At 40.2% G+C, this 22,934-nt stretch overlaps 1 protein-coding gene across 1 annotated transcript in view; it reads right to left on the bottom strand.

Moving 5' to 3' along the window:
- The window catches only part of LOC128013614 (collagen alpha-1(XXI) chain-like), a 34,964-nt gene extending 12,747 nt beyond the window's left edge, over positions 1 to 22,217 (bottom strand). The window contains exons 1-16 of the mRNA XM_052596731.1: positions 22,096 to 22,217; positions 20,767 to 21,324; positions 19,533 to 19,698; positions 19,221 to 19,446; positions 18,476 to 18,649; positions 18,161 to 18,238; positions 17,605 to 17,616; positions 17,426 to 17,518; positions 17,283 to 17,336; positions 17,139 to 17,192; positions 16,875 to 16,928; positions 16,565 to 16,618; positions 16,168 to 16,215; positions 15,442 to 15,495; positions 15,286 to 15,339; positions 4,098 to 4,151 (exon numbers count right to left, since the gene is read on the bottom strand). Of these exons, the coding sequence (XP_052452691.1) occupies positions 4,098 to 4,151; positions 15,286 to 15,339; positions 15,442 to 15,495; positions 16,168 to 16,215; positions 16,565 to 16,618; positions 16,875 to 16,928; positions 17,139 to 17,192; positions 17,283 to 17,336; positions 17,426 to 17,518; positions 17,605 to 17,616; positions 18,161 to 18,238; positions 18,476 to 18,649; positions 19,221 to 19,446; positions 19,533 to 19,698; positions 20,767 to 21,324; positions 22,096 to 22,177 (1,815 nt within the window). The 5' untranslated portion in view covers positions 22,178 to 22,217. The remainder of the gene's footprint in view (positions 1 to 4,097; positions 4,152 to 15,285; positions 15,340 to 15,441; positions 15,496 to 16,167; positions 16,216 to 16,564; positions 16,619 to 16,874; positions 16,929 to 17,138; positions 17,193 to 17,282; positions 17,337 to 17,425; positions 17,519 to 17,604; positions 17,617 to 18,160; positions 18,239 to 18,475; positions 18,650 to 19,220; positions 19,447 to 19,532; positions 19,699 to 20,766; positions 21,325 to 22,095) is intronic.
- Positions 22,218 to 22,934: the final 717 nt, after the last annotated feature.

Raw genomic sequence — 22,934 nt, 5'->3', positions numbered from 1 at the left:
GCAATGGCTGGGTCGGCTTCCTCCCAGGGCAGCACTTTCAAGTTCACCACCTGATCCCTGAAATGCGTGGTGGAAACTTTAGGCACATATCCAGGCCGGGGTCTCAGGACAACATGAGAGTTGGGTGAGAGTCCTGTGTCAAGGGAGAATTGAGACATGAAAGTATGCGTACTTCCGGTCGATCACTGCGAACCAATCTCGTTGATGAATGCACTGAAATACCTGTTTCTGCGTTAACATCCTGAAGGAGAGCTTGTGAAGGATCCAGTTCAGAACACGCAGGTCCAAGATTGGAAGTAACCCATCGCCTTTCTTGGGTAAAATGAAGTAGGAACTGTAAAACCCAGACTTCATCTCAGAAGGAGGGACAGGCTCTATCGCATCCTTCGCCAGCAGGACAGCTATTTCAGCTCACAAGGCTGGAGCATCTTTGTCCAGCACAGAAGTGAACCAGGTGCCCCTAAACTTGGGAGGATGCTGAGTGAATTGAATCGCATAGCCGAGTCTGATGGTTCTCATCAGCCAGTGAGACAGTCTGGGTAGTGCGAGCCAGGCCCCCAGAAATTGAACAAGCGGAACTAGGGGAACTACCTATGTACCCACAGGGGGCAGCGAGGTGGAGCACAGGGACCCGACCCGAAACGCCCTGGAGTGGGGTCTGAGTGTGTGACAAGACTCCTACCTGGGGACCCAGCAGTACCAAAAACGGAACAGAACAAAATGGAGACAAAAGATTCTCAACCCGGCCCTCCTCTGGGGGAAGGAGCGGTGCCCTCACCATCTCCTGAAGAGCAAGATCCTGAGACTCCAGGTCACCCATCTCAGGGGTGCCACTTACCCTGGATTGGCTTAGGGCTGTACCACTTTCCTGGTGCCAGCTCCACGTCGCAGCTGGTGTGAAGGCTGCTGCTGAGGCCGGGCTGGAGCAGAGGTGGAAGCAGCAGGAGGGCGCCCTTGACAGGCTGCCGGGACAGGATGTGTCTAATCACCTACATCTGCTTCTGTGCGGCAGAGAACTGTTGGGTGAAGCTCTCCACCGCATCGCCTAAGAGGCCAGCCTAAGAGATCGGAGAGTCCAAGAATTAGTGCTTGTCAGACTCAAATCAGCCAGGGTAAGCAAAGGTGGCATTCCTGGACCACCAGAGCAGACATTGTCTGACCCAGGGACCGTGCTGTCACTTTTGTCGCCCATAGGGCAAGGTCCGTTGCAGTGCGCAGCTCCAGCATCACACATGGGTCAGAACTACCATCGTGCAGCTGCTATATCTGTCAGAACAGACAAGAACTTATAGTGAGGATGGAGCAGGCACTAGATCTGTTTCGGGCATAAAACGGTGCCCTCCAGGACCTAATAATCTCCTCATGCACTTCCGGGAAGAATGGATGCCGACGATTGGCATGTGGCACCCCCAAGAACCAATCATCCAGCCTTGAATGTTCAGGGGATGGAGGGGCCTTCCATGGCAACCTGACACCCTTCCTGACACCCTTGCTGACCCACGCAAGCATAGCAGCCAGCTCCGGACCTCACTTGGGAAATGCCACTCTCGCAGAAGGAGGCAACGCAGCCGAATCCTCATCTCAAGAGCCTAGCTCATTCCTGATGCAGCGACTGACATCAGGTCATCTGCTGGTGGTCCTGATGAAGTGCTGGGCCCTGCCCTGTCCGAGGCTTTAGAATCTGCATCGCACCAGAGAGTATGATGCGCCAGAGGAGTGAGGGGCCTGTGGAGTCTTGCTCGGCGGGGAAGCCCTCACTATTACCCTCAGGTCACCCTTGCCATGAGCTGAAGTAGTCCTACTCTGGACGGAGGAACTAGAACGGGGCATGGGGAGGGGGACGCCTGCCCGTTTGATGAAGAGGAGCCATGATCGCAACATCGCAATGGTCATATTTCCACAATGAGAACATGAGTCATCCACGAATGCTGCCTCCACATGCTCGAGGCCCAGGCACTCAATGCAGTGATCATGACCATCAGATGGAGCTAAGAAGCAACCACATCCAGTGGAAAGACATCTTTAAAAAGATTCCCCGTCACTCGTGGAGCTCGTTTAGAATTGCTCTTTTGGTTGCTCTTTTTGTGAGAACACTGAAGTGTTGAAGCACCCAAGAGGAGTTGCAGCGTGACCGCAGAATAGGAAGCTGCAGCACACCGAGATCAAAGCAGTAGCACTGGCAACCCCTGCTGACGCGCCGTGACACCAACACTCTACCGTCAAAAGGCTGTCTTGGCGACACTCTCCTCAGGAAGCTGAAAGGTTCGGTTTTGAAGTGAAAAGCTGAATGTGTAACTGCACACGCTCACCTTATATACCCGTGCCGCAAGGCAATGCAAATCTCACACACCAACATTCATTGGCTTGTTTTGTTGAACGTGACTGACTGAAAGGGAACAGCATTTATTTGAAATAGAAATCTACTTCATTCAGCGCTTCATTCAGACTCTGGTTATTAAGTGTGTGGGCAGCTTTCAGAAGACAGAAGACTTGTTTCTGTGTTCTGCTGCCAGTCTCTGTTCTCAACTGAGGTTGGATGTTCATTTGACATGCAGCTTGTGAAAATGCAATTATTTCATCTTGACTGTTTGTATGGATTTAACACAGATAAATAAATACATTTAAATAAATCTATTTTTTGTGTTTGTAATAGTTTGTGTCCCAATCCAGGCGGCAAACATATAATGCTAACTGATTGCAGATGTAAAGCTACACACATTTCAGGCTGTAATGTGTATATATGCATTTTTTAAGATTTAAAAAAATGCGAAAGGTTTTTTCCTATGCTGGACTCATGATATTCTGTCCATGGAAGTCATTTGCATTGAAGTCTGTCTCAACCACACAATAAAACGATGAAATTAAAACTTTTTATATAATCATTCCTTTCTATATAACTTCCTCACAATTCTGAGAGAAAAGTCAGTTGTGAAATTTAAACTCACAATTGCAAGAAAAAAGTCAGTGTTACAAAGCAATATATAAACTCATAATTGTGAGATGAAAGCCGGAATTGCAAGAAAAATACAGTTTATTTATTTATTTTTATTTATTTTTTTTGTATTTTTTTTTTTTCAATTCTGAATTTATCTCTCATTATGCCGACTTTTCTCAAAAAAAAAAAAAAAAAAAAAGTTGAGTCAAAGTTGTGACAAACTCACATCTGCAAGAAAAAAGTCAGAATTCTGAGATTTAAACCTGGAATTACCTTTTTAAATTATTATTATTGTTTTATTATGAATTATTAGGAAAAAAGTCAGAATTAAGACATATAATTCTAGAATTGTGACATTAAAAAGTCAGAATTGTAAAGTCGCAATTATTATTATTTATAACCTTATTTTATATTCCATGGCAGAGAAAAAAAAGTAATACAGCAGGTGGATGTAAACTGGGAATTGCAAGAAAAAAGTTGATGCACTTCATTTATATATTGCAATTCAGATTTCAGAATTTTGAGAAACAAAATCCATATTGCGGGATATACAGTAAACTCAGAATTTTAAGGTGGAAAAGTCACAGCTACCCTTTTTTCATCCTGTGGTAGAAATGGGCTTTCAAACATATGAGTAATGAAATCAGTGACAATTGCTCTTGGGAGTAGGTCCATACTGGCCTCATAAAGTTAAGGTTTTAGTAAGTTCTTCAGAGGATGCTTAACTGTAATGTCAAAACACTCGGACACTACAGATTCCAAGCACTCAATATATATATATGTACAGGATGTGTGGATGTGGAAGCAGTGGAAGCAGAAATAGCTGTCTGTTATGATGGCAGGTGTAAAGCGAGAGCGATGGGAATGTCAGATTGCTCATGTTGACATGCTGGCTCTCATCACACCCGTAGATCTGTAAACACTGCGGTCAGCCCTGGACCGCTTCTACACGCTTTCATTTACAGAATATACTTCCCTGGTCAGATTTCTGACACTGCTAATTATAAAGGAGTCCAACGTTTTACAGTCAACATGTGCAGAGGAGGTTTGTTTAGATGGAATCATTGAAATCATTTTAGATGTGAATTTAGCCACACATTTAACAGATGCAGCTTGCGTTAAATATTATAAAAGAAGAGGAAGAAGAGCAGAAGTGACTCACTGGAGCTCCCTGCAGTCCATGTGCTCCTGGCAGCCCGGTGTCTCCTTTCTCTCCCTAACAAACAAACACAACACAAGTGTTTACCAACACAGCTTTTTCTCAAAATCCCTTTTAAAATAAAGTTTAGAGATGCACTCAGAATAAAGTTAATGCTGCATGAAGGGTTTGAAGTTAAACAAGAAGTGTATTGTATGCGACAATTAAAGCGGTGTTAAAGGGGGGGGGGGGGGTGAAATGCTCGTTTTCACTCAATCTCCTGTTAATCTTGAGTACCTATAGAGTAGTACTGCATCCTTCACAACTCCAAAAAGTTTTTAGTTTTATTATATTCATAAGAGAAAGATAGTCTGTATCGATTTTTCCAGGAAAAACACGAGTGCCTGGAGGCGTGACGTGTGGGCGGAGCTAAAGAATCACGAGCGCCAGTAGGCTTTTGTGTTGAGAGCGTTTGGAAGCTGTGACATTACCGTGAGGAAAAACCCATCATCCAAAACAAACCATGGCTTACAGTCAGATTCAGCCGTTTATTTATGATCCAGAATCAGATCCAGAGGCTGAAACTGAACGAGAGCAGCAGCAGCAACGACTCGCTCCGAGCGGGGCTCGAACCCGGGTCTCCGGCATGGGAGGGGACGCACTAACAAGGAGGCAGAGATATTTGAAGCAGTTTTACTCACCGCCTGCGGTTCCAACACACGATCGTGACCCTTTTTCGTTGAGACTGCATTATCCTTAAGGAATAAACGATACGCAAATCCGGCGACAAACTGGGCCTTGTGAACAAGCATCTTCGAAATGCAGGGAACAAACACAAACACTTGCACAACTCCGTTGATGCTCTGTAAAAATAAACTCCATCCACTGGTCCCTTAATGCTGTGTTTTTTTTTTTGTTTTGTTTTTTGGTAATCTGTGCAGGGTCGTCTTGCCCTGGCAACCAAAAACACACTTCTTTTGTGACATTTGGCGACGCTCTCGCTCTGATCAGTGAAGTCTGTTGTGCTCTCAGTGCTCTGCTATACGGGAGCGCGCTCTTCCGGCAGAAGTGCCTCAGGACCCATATAAGGAAATTCCACTCCATCTAACGTCACACAGAGCCATACTCGAAAAAAACTTTCCGAAACTTGTGACAAACCGGAAGGAGTATTTTTGGAACAGAAATACTCCTTCAAACGTACAACTTAATTTTTGAAACTTTGTCCATGTTTAGCATGGGAATCCAACTCTTTAACAGTGTAAAAAACTCAGTATGCATGAAATAGCATTTCACTCCCCCTTTAAGTTTGTTTAGTTGCCGAGCGCCGGCTCTGAGTGAACACATAAAACAGCTGTTCAGAGCAAGACAAGCTGCAAGAGAAACCATAACATCAAAAAATAGTAGTGATACACTACAAAGATACATACATGCACAAACAAACAGTAGATTTGCTTTTGTATTCAGGTAAAAATATTTAAAATCAAAACGTTGTTTGGCGCAATAATAAAATGTTGCATCTTAAAATTAAATGTAGTTCCTTACCCCTTTGAATTATTATTTTTTTTTTAGAATAAAACTCTATATTCTATATTCTGTTCAAGCATATTCTATAAATTCTACAAAACTATATTCTGTTCTATCATATTCTATCAAAAAAATATTCTATAAATTAATGGAAATTTGAAACAAAATAAAAGATTACATATGATTAATACAAATTATAAATTGATGCGGCTTTTTTTTTTTTTTTTTTTTGGGAAAATACACCCTGAATTAAGTTTATTTTTCCTAACTCACTGTTATTTATTTATTTATTTAGAAAAAGTCCCCACTAACTGTGTTAAGTTAATGCTTAAATTAAAATATGCTAAATAAGTAAAAAAAAAAAAAAAATATATATATATATATATATATATATATATATATATATATATATATATACATACTTTCTTAAAATGATGTTCTCTGAAAAAAATAAGAAACAAACAGGGACTAAATGTCAGAATATTTAGGTGGACACAGCACAAAATCTAGTTTTAATCTATGTTTTTTCCTCTTATTTGTTGTTGTGTGCACTACTGGAGCTCCAGCCATGTTCAGAGACAGCAGGAGACAATAACACTCGAGCAGACTTTGATCAGAGCCACAGGTGAAGAGCAGGCAGCGCTCCGTTCAAGAGCCATTCCCTTCAGCTAAGAACAAATGTTTGCCCTCCATGAAATCTTCAAGCACATTCACTAACACTTGGGCTTTGTGGAGCGCTCTGAACGGCTGGGAGAAACAGAAACTAAGAGCTGCCTGTTGTTGTTGTTGAAGAGCTTGGCCTTCCAGGACACATAAAACATCTAAGCAAGCAAACCTTTCATTACAAGAGCAGCGAGTCTGTTAGAGAAAACATAAATGTGGATTGTGGCGTCCTGTGGAGCTGGACCTAATAACTACTCTGACTCTGGCCTGACATCTGTAGGTGTGTTTGGCTACATAAAACATGTTCTGTGGTGAGCAGACGCTCAAAGTGTGCAGTTTGTGGAGAAGAGGATATAAAAATAAACACAGTCTGTCCCACTCATGTATGTCCAGTTTTAACACATACAGAACGTCTAGACAACAACATCTCCAACTGAAAAAAAATCATCAAGCATGTATGTTTAAATGTTGTCCTACTGTCATTGATGTATCATGCATGTCTGGCCCAGGCTTGTTGGAAAAACATTTGTTTGCAAACATTATTACAGAATTATGCTATGTTGCTTATTACACATTTTCCAACATTTTCCAAATAAATATCCAGTGAGTGGCACTAAAAGTGCATTCATTTTTATTAGAAACAGGTGAACATGTATTTCTCAATGTTTTATTAAATTTTATTGCCTCACGTTCCAAGTGTGATGTTGTACCGGGTGCACTACCGAGCAAGTTTACTACATCAGAACAGACACACATATGGAGCTGGTTATGTGATAAAAACATCCAAATCTATTCGTTTACAAATCATTCACTACGGTAAAAGTGTTTTGCGCACATAACATAATATTGTGCAAGGAACCACATAAAAATAAGGCTCTATTAACCAATCATCTGTGATTATAATTGGTGTAAAAAGAAATATAAGAGGTTGGTGTTTTATTATGTTGAAACCTCTATGTATCCTGATGTTCATCCACTTTGGAAAGTATAGTCCAACCTCAACATAAAGATTACGACTGAATTACAGACTTACCAAACAAACATTTTACTGAAGAACAAGCTTCAAATTAATCTTAAACCCTGTTTGCCTGCAAATGTACTCCTGCAAACTTCTTGAGCAGAAAGACTGGGCTACACAAAATCATCTGTACTGACAGTATATGCTATAAATATCCTCCATAAGCATAGACAAGACAAATATATCCTAAAACGAGTTTTCCACCTCAGTAATTGGAAAATCACCCTTGGACAAAGGCTATTTCTCTACTTTTTAAGGAATTCTGTTTGTTAATTTGGTGATTTGGTCAACGCTGTGAATTGGACATCAGGGTTCTTTCAAGCCTTCTGATTGTCTGTGACTTTTAATTGAAAAGATTCATTTATTTGACCAACATATTAGATAATATTAACTAGTTTAACTTATTAATACAGTTCATTTTAAAACTTAAATTGAACAAAATTTAAATATAAAAGTACATAAAATAAAAATAACACAAATAGAAACAGGTATATTTAGTTTAGTTTATTTGATATATTAATATTATATTAAAATATAAATATATATGGTGTGTGTATACTATATATATATACTTCTGTTAGTTTCTGTTAATCAATCAATCAATAAAGAAGACGCAGTCTTGTCATAACTATAGCAGAAATATTTAGTAACTATCTTTCTTTGTAAACTCATGAGAATGGTGCTGGCCTGTGAGAGACCTCTGTCCTGAAGCCACAGATCTAGACATCTGGCCCGTGTCTCGTCGCGACTGCACAATTGCAGACTCTCGTGTCTCAGAGGTGTCGGTTTTGATAAAGTTCTCCACATTCCCACAGTGTTTCTGGACTACACTGATTCAGACGTATAATTTCAGGTGTGCGATGTGCCAGAAACCTTGTTTTCCAAAGCATCACTTTCATTCCTGTAAATCTTTGCTGATCAGTGCTGGTGTGTGGTAAAATTGGTGGCAAAAGCATTGTTGTTCTCATGTGACAAAGGTTAGGAGAGCATTGGTCTTCACAGATGAAGCTCTTGAGCCCAGGTGATCTGTGAAATCTGCTGCAGGATTCAGACAGTATTAGCATCCCACACATACTGTATTACACAGAGCCCCTACTGTAAAACACACATATGCTTCCTCACTCACCGCTCTAACACAAGAGGAACATTTCAGCAGTGAACGCCGAGCTACAGTAGCTGATGGTCAGACACTTACACAAACAGACGAGTGTGTGTGTGTGTGTGTGTGTGTGTACGTGTGTGTGTGTGTGTGTGTGTGTGTGTGTGTGTACGTGTGTGTGTGTGTGTGTGTGTGTCTACATGTGTGTGTGTGTGTGTGTGTGTGTGTGTGTGTGTGTGTACATGTGTGTACATGTGTGTACGTTTGTGTGTGTGTGTGTGTGTGTGTGTGTGTGTGTGTGTGTGTGAGTGCGTGTGTGTGTGTGTAAGGAATAAGGAGGAAATTGATGCCAGTTTAATCAGTTTGAATAAATAAATATTTAGTTTGTTAGTTAGTTTTATCTATTCATTTATTTTATTCTAATTAATTAATTAACCTATTGTCATAAATCCTTCAGAATGACGTCTGAGCATGTTTGAGGGATATTTATGACTCCTACACGCATGTGTTAGTTTACATGTGTGCGGTGTGTGACTCGAGATGCTCTGAATCTGTCAAACCTCAGCAGTTAAACCCTGAAGACCACATGATTTTATCTGCCCTCGCAGCGACTGAAGAGCCAGCTTTATATGGATCCGGCGAGGCTTTGGTGCTCTTTTTACAGTCCCAGAAATCCTAAAGGAGGAGGTTTTTGACCCAGTCTGGGGTTATCTGACTGTTTTTCTTCTACTAAAGTTAGGGGCTTGTTTTAAAGAGTTACACCACAGCATGATCGTTAAAATCCAAAAAGTGAGAAGTCCTCTGTTTGCCAGACTGGAGTATTAAACTTTATAGCAGCGTGCAGCAAATACAAGCAGAATGACACAATCTGATGCTGACTGAACATTAAAGACATGTGCAAGTAAACTCTTGTTTTCTGTAAATGGTCTAATAGACAGACTATACAATTATAGACAATCTTGATATATATATATGTATGTATGTATTTAATTGCATAGAGAAGGACCTAAATATAGCAGCCTGATAAAAAAAAATCTCATTCTCAATCTCATCAAAACAGACTCTGCGTCCAACTCTTTTAGCTGGAGTCTAGTTTAGATTACAGGACACGTTAGACAAGATGAACACGAGCCATTAATGCTTTCAGAACTCAATAACAGAATGCTTTTGCTTCTAATTAAACAAGACGTCTGGGTTGTGACCCCTAAGTGGCCATCCATCTGTTCTCATCCATTTGAGCACTGAGAGGCTGTTTCATTACATCTGAAGCATCATTTATAATTGCAGGTATATGTCTAAGTATGCATCTATTCCTGGACAAACAGGAGTTTAGGTACTGTTCGGTTTGGAGCGTCTGCGGGGTGTTTGTTATTCTGTCAGACTGATTCATGTCTGAACTGATTAACTCCTGCAGGTCAAACACAGTCCACAGACTCACTGCAGTGTCCGCTTACTGACCATCAAACTTCATTTGCATTATGGGAAAGCTCGCATTTACAGCATTAATTTAATGTGATTAATTATTTAAAAAATGCTAAACATTTCAGATTTATTGACTCCTGGATAAGGGATTTTACTACCAGTTCAGATCAGTTCAAGCTTTCTTTCTCATTGTTCTTTTCTCTCCACTTTTTGCCTTTATAACTAAATTGTGATTTTGATCATTACAGTACAGTACAGTTTTGTTTAGTTTTTCCATTCATTTGATGTTTTGGAAAGTTTAACTATGTGTTGACTACCAACTGAAAAGTTTGGGGTGGGTTTTGTCACTTCTGCTCAACACGGTTTCATTTATTTGATCAAAAAAGCTATAATAATTGTACAATTATATTACAATTTGAAATGGCATGTTTTCTGTGTGAATCTGTGTTAAAGTGTAATGTATTTCTGTGATCCTCCGCTGTATTTTCAGCATCATTCCTCCAGTCTTCAGTGTCACATGATCTTCAGAAATCAGAATAATATGATGATTTACTGCTCAAGAAACATTTCTGATTATTATCAATGTTGAACACAGTTGTGCTGCTCAATATTTTTGTAAAAAACAGTTTATTTTTCAGGATTCATGTGAAATATAAATCTTTTTTAACATTATAAATGTCTTTACTGTCACTTTTTATTAATTTGTGCTTGTACACAAAATACAAATATGCATTGGCCCACAATAAAAATAAAATAAAATAAGAAATGCTAAAGAGGCATAGGCGGAAATAATATAATGATATATAGTTAAACTAATTGTGTAAGTAGTAAAACAATACAAATGCAAACAGAGCAACAACAAAAAAAGTTTTAAACATCTCGAGTTCCCCCTGCTTTGCCTCACAGTGCTTTGGTCCACAGCCTGCTCCCCTTTTACGTCACCTCACCACCTACACACACACACACAGTCCGGTGCGAGAAAACATCTCAAAGTTACGAATGTAACCCTGGTTCCTTGAAGGAACGAGATGAGTGCTGCGTCGAGCACTTTGGGGAACGTCCCTGACGAGAACGATTCTGAATATCGTGTGCAATCTGTCCAATGGAAGCTATAAAAGGAAGCTAATAGCTTCAGCTTTGAGTAGGAAAGCAAGTTCCGGCAGGGGTGCCGGATGTGGGGAATGATGTGCCCACGCTGCCAGACTTCCAAATCCCTGCCTAGTGTGTATCCGAAGAGCACAGCTAAGGCGAGAGAACAGAAGAGCCCGGAGTGTTTCGCATATCAAGGTCATAAAATCTGACAAATGTAGAGGGCATGGACCACCCCGCAGCATTGCAGATGTCCAAGAGGGACACACCTGCTGACAAGGCCTTAAAGGCCGCCATACCCCGAGTGGAGTGAGCCTTGGCTCCCAAAGGAAGGGGAAGACCAAAAGACTCAAAGGAGATGTTGATAGCCTTGACTATCCAATGACTTAGGGTCTGCTTTGAGGCAGGAGACCCCTTTGTAGGAGGACCATAGCAAACAAGCAATTGGTCAGATTTTCTCCACAGGGCAGCTCACAATGGACACATACAATTTAGCTTTTCCTGGTCTGGCTCCCGAAAGGGAGGAGGGCAGAAGGCCTGCAGTACAATAGGTTGTGGTCTAACAGAGGGAACCTTCAGAACATAACCCGCTCAAAGGTATAGAATGCTTTGGCAATACCAGGGGCAAAGTCAAGGTAAGTAGGGGCCACTGAAAGGGTCTGAAGATCTCTAACTCTCTTTAGCGAGGTGATAGCTAGTAACAAGGCAGTTTTAAGCGTCAGATGTCTATCTGAGATATCTTGTATTGGCTCAAATGGAGCTTTACAAAGAGCCTCTAAAGCCACAACCAAATCCCAGGGGGGAACACAGGACCATACTGGAGGCTTCAGCCTCAGCACACCACGGGGGAAACATGTAACTAGGGGGTGTCTACCAACTGACTGATCATTGAAAGGGACATGGTAAGCAGCTATGGCCGCCACGTACACCTTTAAGGTGGAGTGAGTTAACCCCACAGAGAGCCTAGCTTGTAGAAACTCCAGAACTGCACCAACTGGGCAGTTAACAGGGTCAAGCTGGCGGTCTCTGCACCATGAGGTGAAGAGTTTCCACTTTAGGGCGTACAGTTTCCTCATAGAGGGAGCTCTGGACTGGAGGAGGGTCTCAACAACCTCGGTTGAGAGACCAGAAGCTATGAACTGTGCCCCCTCAGGGGCCACACCCACAGCTTCCACAGCTCCGGGCGAGGGTGAATTATCGTGCCCCGCGTCTGTGAGAGTAGGTCTGTCCTGATCGGTGTCTCCCATGGAGAGCCATCGAGGAGCGAGACCAGATCTGCGAACCATACTCGGCCCGGCCAGAGCGGGGCTACTAATAACAGACGTACCCTCGCCAGAACTCCCGGGAGCAGAGCAATGGGGGGAATTGCGTACAGACGAAGCCTCGGCCAGGTCTGTACCATAGCGTCCAGTCCCAGAGGAGCTGGATGAACTACAGAGAACCAAAGGGGACATTGTGATGCAAATAGGTCTACTTGAGCCCTGCCAAATACTCTACATATCTGCTTCACAACCTCGGGGTGAAGTTTCCATTCCCCAGGCCTCGGCCCCTGCCTCGACAGTATGTCTGCTCCCACATTCAATCTCCCAGGAATATACACTGCTATGAGCGAGAGGAGTTTGCCCTGGGACCACAGAAGGATCTGGTATTACAGCTTGTACAAGGGGCGTGAACGTAGACCTCCCTGGTTATTGATATAAGAGACCACTGATGTGTTGTTGGTGCGCACCAACACATGGTGACCTCTCAGGTCTGGGAGGAAATGTTTCAATGCTCGATAGACTGTTAGCATCTTTAGGCAATTGATGTGCCATATCAAATGGCAACCACTCCACAGACCGCAGGCAGGGTGACCACTCATGACCGCACCCCAACCGGTGAGGGACGCGCCTGTCATTAGCGTGACACGGCGACAAAGAGCTCCCAGCACCGGGCCCTGATTGAAGAACCAACGTTTCTTCCACATGTCTAAGGCACGAAGGGATCGTGACCTTGATAACTCGAAGTGGATTCCCCCTCGGGGAAAAGCCCTTGGACTTGAGCCACCACTGTAGGAGTCGCATGTACAGCCGGCCAAAAGGGATCACATTGGACGCAGCTGCCATCAGACCTAACAATCTCTGAAATTGTTTGACAGTGAGTGACTGGCCTTCTTTGACTATCTTGACTGATGTGAGGATCGACTCGATCAGAGCAGGAGACAGACGTGCCTGCATCGTGGTCGCAATCCACACTATGCCTAGATAGGTGGTTCTGTGAACTGGAGAAAGCACACTCTTTTTGGCATTTAGTCTCAAACTCAATTTTTGTTGGCTTGATCGTGTAAACAACTTGCAAAACATTGCAAAAGAAAATGTTTTGAAGAATGTTTTTGTCAATTTAGTCAGCTTTTTCATTGAACCAAAAAGAAACCTTGAGAAGAAGGATAATGGAACGGTCTCCATGCAATAGTAAGGCTTTCCTCTCTGTACACATATTCTTAAGTACAATTTTGCCTGTTTTATTGTCGTAAGAAATGTTATGTTTATTGTCCCCCCCCCCCCCCCCCCCCAACATTTAGATGAGATTTTCGCCCCTGTAAAGAGGATTAATGACCTCATCTAATTTCCACAGCTTTAAAGATGTATTATTTAGGTTGAACAATTGATTTCTTAATTATTTCTGAATGGTACCATTTTTTTTTTTTTTTTCTTTCTGCAGTGGCTCGGTTCTGGAAAATCAAATATACATTTCCTCTTTCCTACAGAAAATGATGACTAATTTGCAGGAGAGAGTCATTAGTCTTGCTTTATAAAGATTGCATAACTTGACAGACAAACTTTGAGCCAGACATGACTGTAACGACTGTTTAGTTCCTGTAAACTATTACCCAGTGCAATGTTCCTTGAAACTATATCAAGGCAAATGCACATTATTTATTATCCCAGTGGCATCTAAGTAGGACCTCACGACCAGATGATGGGTAACAAGCCTGGGCTCTTTGGTTATGCTTTATACTCAAAAACTCAAGGCAGTCATTATGAAGTAAAATCATATAACGCTGTAGAGATGCACAGCATGATTTTGATGGGTGCAGACAGAAGCCAGCAGCTGTGAGCTCAGAGTTACACTTCAGATCCCCTCGTTAGCCTACTTTTTATTTTTATTTTTAGGCATTAAAAATAAAATAATTTGTGTATATAGGTACTGTGTAAATTGTTTCAAAATTAAGAATACATTAATGGTTAAAATAAAAAAAAATATTCAAATTAAAATGAAAGCTGAAATTAATATATAAAAAAAAGATTTTTATAATAAGACTAAAATATTATTATTTATAAATTATTATTATTATTATTATTATTATTATTATTATTATTATTATTATTATTATTATTATTATTATGTACAGACCACATATTTGTTGGATAAAATCCAACAGTTCTTTCTTATTAAATAGGATGTGCTGATTAAAATAAAAATAATAAGGTAACAAATTATGATGCATTTCATAGCATTTCTGCTTTCTACTACCAGTTGTGTGTTGAAGAAGTCTTGTGTGTTCCATTAATCAGCAGAAAACTGCACAAACACCGTCTTGTCTGAATCTGAGCCAGATTATAACTGTTCAATCAACTCTTGCTCCATTTTAACATGCATGACATTATTTTATTTCTAGTCCTGATTTCGAGGTTGACAGAAAATACAGATGTTTTCAGCTTTTACTGTTTTTTAAAAATCGTGTTCCTCTCCTTTGCATATCGTAAGATAAACAATCATTTCAAATTGTTATTTTTGTCATTATTTTTTTTTTTTACTTTTTTGACATTTGACTTTGTTATTTTGACAAGTGCATTAAAGCAGATATTTAAAAATCTTTATTCTTGTTTTGTGGAAAAATGGACATGATAGAAGGTGTTTATTAATACTTTTAACTAATTTCACTCATTGCATCATCAAATTAAATAATATTAGGCTTTTTTTGCAAAGCAGCAGAATTATTTATGATTATTATTATTATTATTTATTTATTTATTTTTAATGCTGGGCTGTTTTTAAAAAAAATGGATAAATGGCACAAACACAAAACACGAATATTCAAAAATACAGATCTAAAAATACAAATGAGTTTAGCATGTCACACTCTTAGCTATTCTGACACACTGTTGCCATCTTTTTCTCTTTTCTTTCACTTTTTTTCTGTGTATTAACGCTGAAGATCTCTTTTTTTATAATGCAGAAGTACCATGGAGAATAACTGATATAACATGTAAATATAATGACTAACCTCTCCTAACTTCCACGTCTGACAAATGTCGACCTATAAATATCTGTGCATTAATCACATGGTATTTCAGAAAGCCTTTGTCAGCAATGATCAGTGGTGAGAGTACACACTGTACAGCGCTCAGACTCACCTTTGCTCCAGCAGGACCGGCCGCTCCATTCTTTCCAGCGAGTCCTGGTCTCCCCTGAAGAAACACACGTTTTCAGGATAATATTGACACATATTTAGAGGATACTGTCTGGTTCAATAAAATTTCTGGCATGTCATATAAATCAAACTACATTACCTTTGGACCAGGCTCTCCAGGAGGTCCTCGTTCTCCTTTCTTCCCCTGCTCACCCTGTTTAAAAGTACAGGTGTATTTCAATATCATGCATGTTTTGAAAGGGCTTTACACTGCTTATTTATTTATAGTAGTATATAGTAATTCACAACATTTATTAGAATGACATGTAAAGGGACAGTCGAGACAAAAAATTATATTCTGTCATCCTTCACTCATCCTTGCTTTATTATGTGGATCAGAACAGAAGATATTTTAAAGAATGATGGTTTGACTTCTTTTCATTTGTAGGTACACTATCTCTTTGTGTCCATCAGTTGTGTTAATGTCCCTTTACTTTCTCCCCAAATGTCATGTCTGTAGTGCATCTTGACATTTATTTCTGAGTCATTTTCCTGAATTATTCAAAAAGGATATTACCATTGTATTACCACTCTATCAAAAAAAGTAACGTTAAATCAAATGACATATTACAGTATTTTACTGTAAATTTGAACTACAGAAAAAAATACTATTAAACGAAACAAAATGTAATGCAATAATTTCTTATATGAATGAGCAATAATCAAAAGAAAGTACAACAAATATTACCAATAATGCATGCACTTTACAAAACAATTTATGTCGATAACCATTTGATTTAGAAGTCAGAATTAAAGTTGTGCATAATTTATCATCAGTTTCCTCTGATTTTGAAATGAAATATTATATATTTATAAATATTATTACCTTTTTTCCTGGCAATCCAACTGTGCCAGCATTTTGTTCTGGTGCTCCCTGAAACAAAAAGACAGTTTGTTTCCATGTGTGCTGATAACTATATAAGAACGGTTTACATGATGATCCAATGAGCTGGCAATGTTTACAAACAACAACATTGGAGCTGTGTTAATCGGTTTATGCTCAAGCTGTTTATAACTTTATGGCAATAAAGGAAAATGGTTGTAGACTTTAAGAATAACAAGTGCATGTAAATGCACAAAATGTTTTGCACACAATTAGATTTTCCAAAAGTTTGTCTCCAGTAATGCATTTGGCCCTTCTGCACTTGCTGTGTGCAGTGATGGAGATTGTCAGGCTGTTCCTCTGTCAAACACTGAGCCGTTCAACACAGAGCTGCTCTTACCTTGGGTCCCGGCGGCCCCGGTCTCCCTGGCAGCCCTGGCTCCCCTTGTTCACCCTGGAAATAAAATAAAGGAGAGCAAAGACTCTGCTCACTGAACGACACCTAAAAGCTGCTAATTAGGAAGCGAGATTGGGAGCATCACGCTCCACCGAAGTGGGAAGAGGCTCTAATCCTGCCAAATGTTTGTTTCATCTAAATTTGAGAATGAGCATCTAAAAGCATCTGCTTGCTTTCCAAAAATGATTATTTTGCTAGGAAGGGTGTGAAGTGAGGAGGATTATTTTACCATTTCTCCCAATGCAAGACTCACTTTTAAACCCTGAGGTCCTGGGTCTCCTCTCAGCCCCAGTAGACCCACATCGCCCTGACAGAGAGGAAGACAAAATAATATTCTACTTCAAGAGAAAAAGCAATATGCTTAGATATGCAGGGCCCTATGAAATCCATTATTTATGTGTGAGATTCTGCATTATACAGTAATTTCCATTTTAATGTCTTGATGACGCAGTCTGTCCATGTGTTCTGCATCACAGGAATCACAGGGCCCTGGTATTGAAACATAAGAACATCTCACCTTTTCTCCAGATAAACCTGGATCTCCTGGCTCTCCTCTTAAACCTGGGGGTCCCTTTATTGACAAAGCACTTATTTAATAAGCCTAGTTCACACAGAAAAGCCAGGAACAGACACAAATCCTGAATTTAGGGGGTTTACTCACAGGCTTACCATCTGGGCCTGGAGGTCCTTCCCTTCCCTTCTCTCCACGAAAACCCTGTTGAGATCAGACTTTGGCTGTAAATAAGCGTCTTAGAAGTGACTGTATGCAGTTGAGAAGGAACGATGAGTGAGATTGTGATTGACCCTGGGTCCTGGAAGTCCTGGAGGACCTGGCTGGGCTTTGCTGCAGTCGCAGGACTCTTCAGTGTCGACGGTGGGCTCACGATCCAGGGGACACTAGACAGAGCCGCACAGACTGATAACACATACATCCTTTCAAATGAGAGTAAAACTGTGAGAGAAAGAGTCAAATGCTAACTTACCCGCTCATCATCCTGTGAAACAACAAGGAGAGTAAGAAGAGTTAGATTCAAAGTTTAGATTCAAAGTCTTCAGCTTTCTTCTCAGAATTGTGTGTTTGCATCTTACAGTTCTGACTTTATATTACACTTCTCTCTCTCTCTCTCTGAATCTTAAGAATAAAAGTCTGGACTGTGAAACACAAAGTGAAGTTGTTTAAGGGTACAGGGATTATTTAGACTTGAGTACCACATTCACAACGCTTTATGAAAGTGGAAAATCTGTTGAAGGTCTGTCTCTCTCTCTCTATATTATTTTTTTTTTCTTGTTTCTTTTTACATTTCTTAATTTTTAAATGAAGTCTACAGAAGCATATCATTGCTCAGGGTTTATCTGATGTGTATTACCTGCCGATGATTCCCATTACAAAAGTGCATAGCCTTTTCTAGATATGTAACAGATTGTTGAGTGTTTAATAAGGAACTGTTGGTCAGAAGCACTAAAATGTAAAAAGCCCAGTCCTACATCACAGTCAGTCAGATCCTAGCTACAACACAACAGTAGTGTTCAGTTTCTCACCACAGAGTAGATCTCACATGCTGTCTCTCGCTCGCTCTGCTCGGGGTCACAGTAAAGCCTCAGTTTCTGGATTTCTGTCTGCGGCGGTCAACGAGAAACCAGAAGAAACATTTAGGTTTCTCGAAACAGCAATTATAACAAACAGACGATTGAGTCTTGAGAGTCATTTACTTAAAAGTTACTTAGCTAGTTACTTGAAAAAAGTGATCTGATTGCATTGCTTGTCATGTGTTACCCCCAGCACTGATTCAAACTGTACTTCACTGACAGTAATATCCAGTGTTCAGGTACACTACAGGAAGCTACTGTACTTACAGGAAGTGTAGCGTCGGAGCCGGAGCGTTTGGAGATCTGAGTCTTCCCGTTGATGAAGATGGGCACCACAGCATCCAGAGCCTCATCCTGGACCTGATGGTCATCCAGAAAACAGGAGACACGTCTGGGTCCGACCAGAACCTTCAGCTGGTGCCAGCCTCCATCATAAAGAGCCTGTGGGACGTTTCAGACTCTGAGAAATGGGTCTGTGCTGATTGAAGACACACTGAAAAGATGAATATAGACTAAGGTGTGCACAAACACTCATGAATGTCACAAGAGTCTGACAGTTTTCCAGAACAAGCTGTTCTGCATGAATGAGGCGCTGGGATGGAGGGAAAGGGCTCTTGGCAAGACTCCACTGAGCACAAAACATCACACATAACCACTAAGAGCAGAAGAAGACATGGAACAGGTACAAGATGATAATTGCTGGAGCAGAGAACATGAAAACATTTCTATTTAAATGTATAAGTGAGGAGCTTTAGTGGAAACGTGTCATGGGATTTTGAACAGGAAATTGCACAAAGTCACGGCCAAGTCACACTTTTAAAGGAAACATGTCATGAAGCAGCTTATTTTGACTACATTCTGCTGTCTAAACTGATGTAAGAAACTTCTGTTTAAGTACAGAACAGAAGCTAGATCTGTTGCATTGGTATAAAGATGGTTAATGACAAAATGCAGCGATTCACATTTGTATAAAAGGAGAATGTTTTACAAGCTGCTGGTAGATTTCACTCACCTTAATGCCTTGTGCATCAAAAGTAACTCTCTGTTCCTCATTAACCGTGCCTGTGGTAGTGAAGAGGACAGATTTGTCCAGTCCGTTGAGTGTGACAGCCGCCTGGATCTGTCCGTCTTTGGACAGGACCCTCCACAGGTCCAGCTTTTCCTGACCTGAAGACCCTCTCAGCCTCAGAGTCGACACAAACACATAGGAGGGAGGAAGACCTTCCGGAAATATCTCCCTTAAAACATTGATTAAAAACCACAGATGGTAAACACATACTAAATCTTTATGATGATCAAAATTAGCATTTGGCTTAAAAGCAACCTTGTGTTTTCGGTGATGTCGGTACTCTTGTCCAGCAGATACGCTGCCTCCGACACTAATGAGCCCTGGATCTTCTTTGCTTTCTGATGGATCTTCATTCCCAATATCAGCTCAAAGCCTTTCTCATCACGAGAAGCCACAGGAATACGAGTGGGGCATACAGATTCTGCAGAGGAACACATTTAACATGGTCATCAAAACATTAAAAAGTAACGAACTGCATTATGTAGAAACTTTTATTGAGAGTCAAGCATTACTGTATCGTGTTTCTTCTTAAAAAAGTGATTGATTCCATTACTTGGTTACTTTTTTAATGGAATATAGTGCATTTCAGTATTTCTTCATAAAGTAATTGCATTATTTAGTTACTTTTTATGGAAATTAATGTGTTACATTACTATTGCATTACGTTTTGTCACCTTGGATGGCCTTGCTTATTTGAATTTTTATTTTTTTATTTTTTATAATAAAATACCAAAATGTTCTATTTTTGGTGACTGTAAAGGCTCTTTCACACCAAAAGTGGAATGAACAATCCTCAGGCTGATGGAAATGATTCTGCATTAACTCCTGATATCTCTAAGTAAAGGGACAGGAGAGCTGTCAGTGAATACATGGGAAAATAAAGTCATTTGCATTACTTATTTGAAAAAGTAACTCAGATATGTTGTTGTAAATTAAAAAATAATGCGATATTAGTTACTTAACAAAGATGATCTGAATACGTATCTTGCATTACTTGTAACCGTTATCCCCAACACCGCTTTTGTGCTCCACAGATAAAAGTAAGTCATAACAGTGTGTTTATTTTTGGGGGGAACCTACCTACATAAATACCACTTTTGTACCTTTGACACCTTGCCCCGACTCTTTTTTTTTTTTTTTTTTGCCAAATGACAAGGTGTATGTTTGTAATTGCTTTGGTTTGGAGAAACTACACGCCTGCCACTAGTGATAACTATCTGTCCAAACCAGAGCTGCCAGCTGCATTGGCATTGGGTAAAGCCTAATCTGGTTCCTGTTACCATTCACCCACAGTTCCTCCCTGCCATGCATCATGCCGCTGGTTTGGCTCACGAGCTTTGTGGCTTTCCCTGTCACTGGGCATGAATGGACTGTGGTGTTTTGGTGGTCACTGATAGAACTGCACGCCCAGGAGTCGACTGGTAATGCCAAAACCTAGTTTTAATGTGGTAAATGTTTATGGGTAGGCTCACACGCATGCAAATCTCACCCTCACACAGCTTCTGTTCCATTGCATCACGGATACGGTCGATATTGGTGTAGTCCTCCGCATACAGCACGTATTCACCCTCTGGCTTGTTGGCGATGGTCACTAGCTCTGATGTGGTGATCTCCGTCCCGACACCCACCGCAAACACTTTAATCCCTTGTGCTCGCGCATCAATGCTAGCATCCATAACATCGTCCTGCGACTTTCCATCAGTCACCACTACAGCAATGCGGTTCTTCACTTCACTTCGTTGCGAAGATGCAAAGACGTGGTCCACGGCAAACTTGATGGCACGCCCCGTCTGCGTGTTGCCACCTAAATAGCTGATGTCCTCAATGGCTTTAATGAGATCTCGAGTGGTCTTGTGGAGACCGAGAGGGATCTCCAACCTGGGGGAGTCGCTGTACTGTATTACACCCACCTGTGAGTAGTGTGAACTCACGTTGAAGCCACTGGTGACATTGACTAGCCAGAGCTTGGCTGTCTCAAAGTCATCACTTCCCACACTCCAGGAGCCATCCATGATGTAGACCAGGTCATTCACAGCAGTGCTGCAGCCTGCAAGATGAGGACAAGAACTGGGACAGAGCTAAATACCACAGAAGGACAAATATCCATCTACATTCAAACCAAAACTTATTCAAACACCTTCAACATTTCTCACATTATTAGGATTTATTCGCTACTGTTTAGAAATGGTTATAAAATATGACAAGAACTCAGAGTTAAACTGTGTCAGAACAAATTCATCCTTAAAATATCAGATAACTTTGATAGAAAAGATTGTAATGAATTTGGTTGAATAGAGCTAAATTGTTATTATCTCTATTTGTGTATTTGTGTCAGCTGTTAAATCTAAAATACACAAATAGATCATACCAATTTAGCTCAACCAATTACCAAGCAATGCTTAATTGTGTTCAGTTTGTGGTATAAAAAGGTTGCATTAGCAATTAGCACAACAAAGTTGTGAATCATTTTTGATCCCATTTTTTTTAATCAATTTTACTGCTAGTCCACTGATGTATTTATAAAAAATTATATCTGGTGTCTGAATAGTTTTTTTGACTGTATAATGCTCAAAATGTTACACTTCATATTTAGATTTTCTATCAAAACCTACTGAACCAAACAAAAATGTAATTTCATAATGGAATGGTATACTGTATGTACTAGATGGACAGAAACTAGTACTACCCTTCAGAAGTTACATAAGATACTTACATGTTTCCCAGAAGAAAAAACAAGTATGATTTATCCCTGATCATCTAACTCAAAAGTTTACACAATCATAGTTGATTTTCACACATCAAGTAAAAAAGGTAATACCTGCTCGAATATCATCGTCCTCTGCTGCGTGCGAGTACACCAGGAACAGCAGTGCTGGGAAAGACTTCAGAATCCACGACATTCCCAACAAAAGTGCAGGTCCTTTCTCTACAATATCAATCTTCAGATCCCTGTTAAATGAAGAACATTAAAATGTGTTTGTTTTGGATGCAGAGCAACATCTATAATTATTCCAAAGAGTTAATAATCAGTTTGCTTACATAATTACTTAAAGATGGCTGTTTCATTTGATTATACCTCTGATGTTACACTCTCACTTAAGCTAATCAGATCAGTGCACAGTTGTCCACAGGGGTTTTAAGATGCGTTCTCAGAAACAATCAAGTAATCACTTCTCAAATTAAACGTTTATTACAGAATAATGGAAAGGACTTTTGCATTGCATCATTATATTGGGAGACGTTTGTCCTATGTTCCTAAAGTCAACCTAGCTACATTTCATAACTAATGACTTCTGCAAGTTGTAAAAAAAATGTTGAAAAAAAAATAAATAATAATAATAATTAGTGGTATATTATTATTATAGTGTCATATTTGAGTGCAGCAACTATCTAGAAATGCAACCTCTAGCTGGTCACGTTTGCACCACTCATATTTTATTAAAATGTGTTCAAATTTAAACCAAAACCCTACCCAAACTTTTACATTCCTCTATAAATGCCTGCAAGATTCATACGTCAACCAGACCCACCCTAAATAATATGCATGCATTTATATAAATAAAACAACATGTGTCTGGCTATTTTGTTAAGGTTTCATTGGCCAAGCAACAGGCCCTCTATAACTTTACAGACTACGACAATTCCCTTTTAATCAAT

The sequence above is a fragment of the Carassius gibelio genome, chromosome B24 (genome assembly GCF_023724105.1).
Source record: "Carassius gibelio isolate Cgi1373 ecotype wild population from Czech Republic chromosome B24, carGib1.2-hapl.c, whole genome shotgun sequence".
NCBI classification, from domain to species: Eukaryota; Metazoa; Chordata; class Actinopteri; order Cypriniformes; family Cyprinidae; genus Carassius; species Carassius gibelio.
Note: the sequence above shows the minus strand (reverse complement) of the source record. Positions and strands in the feature narration are given on the sequence as shown.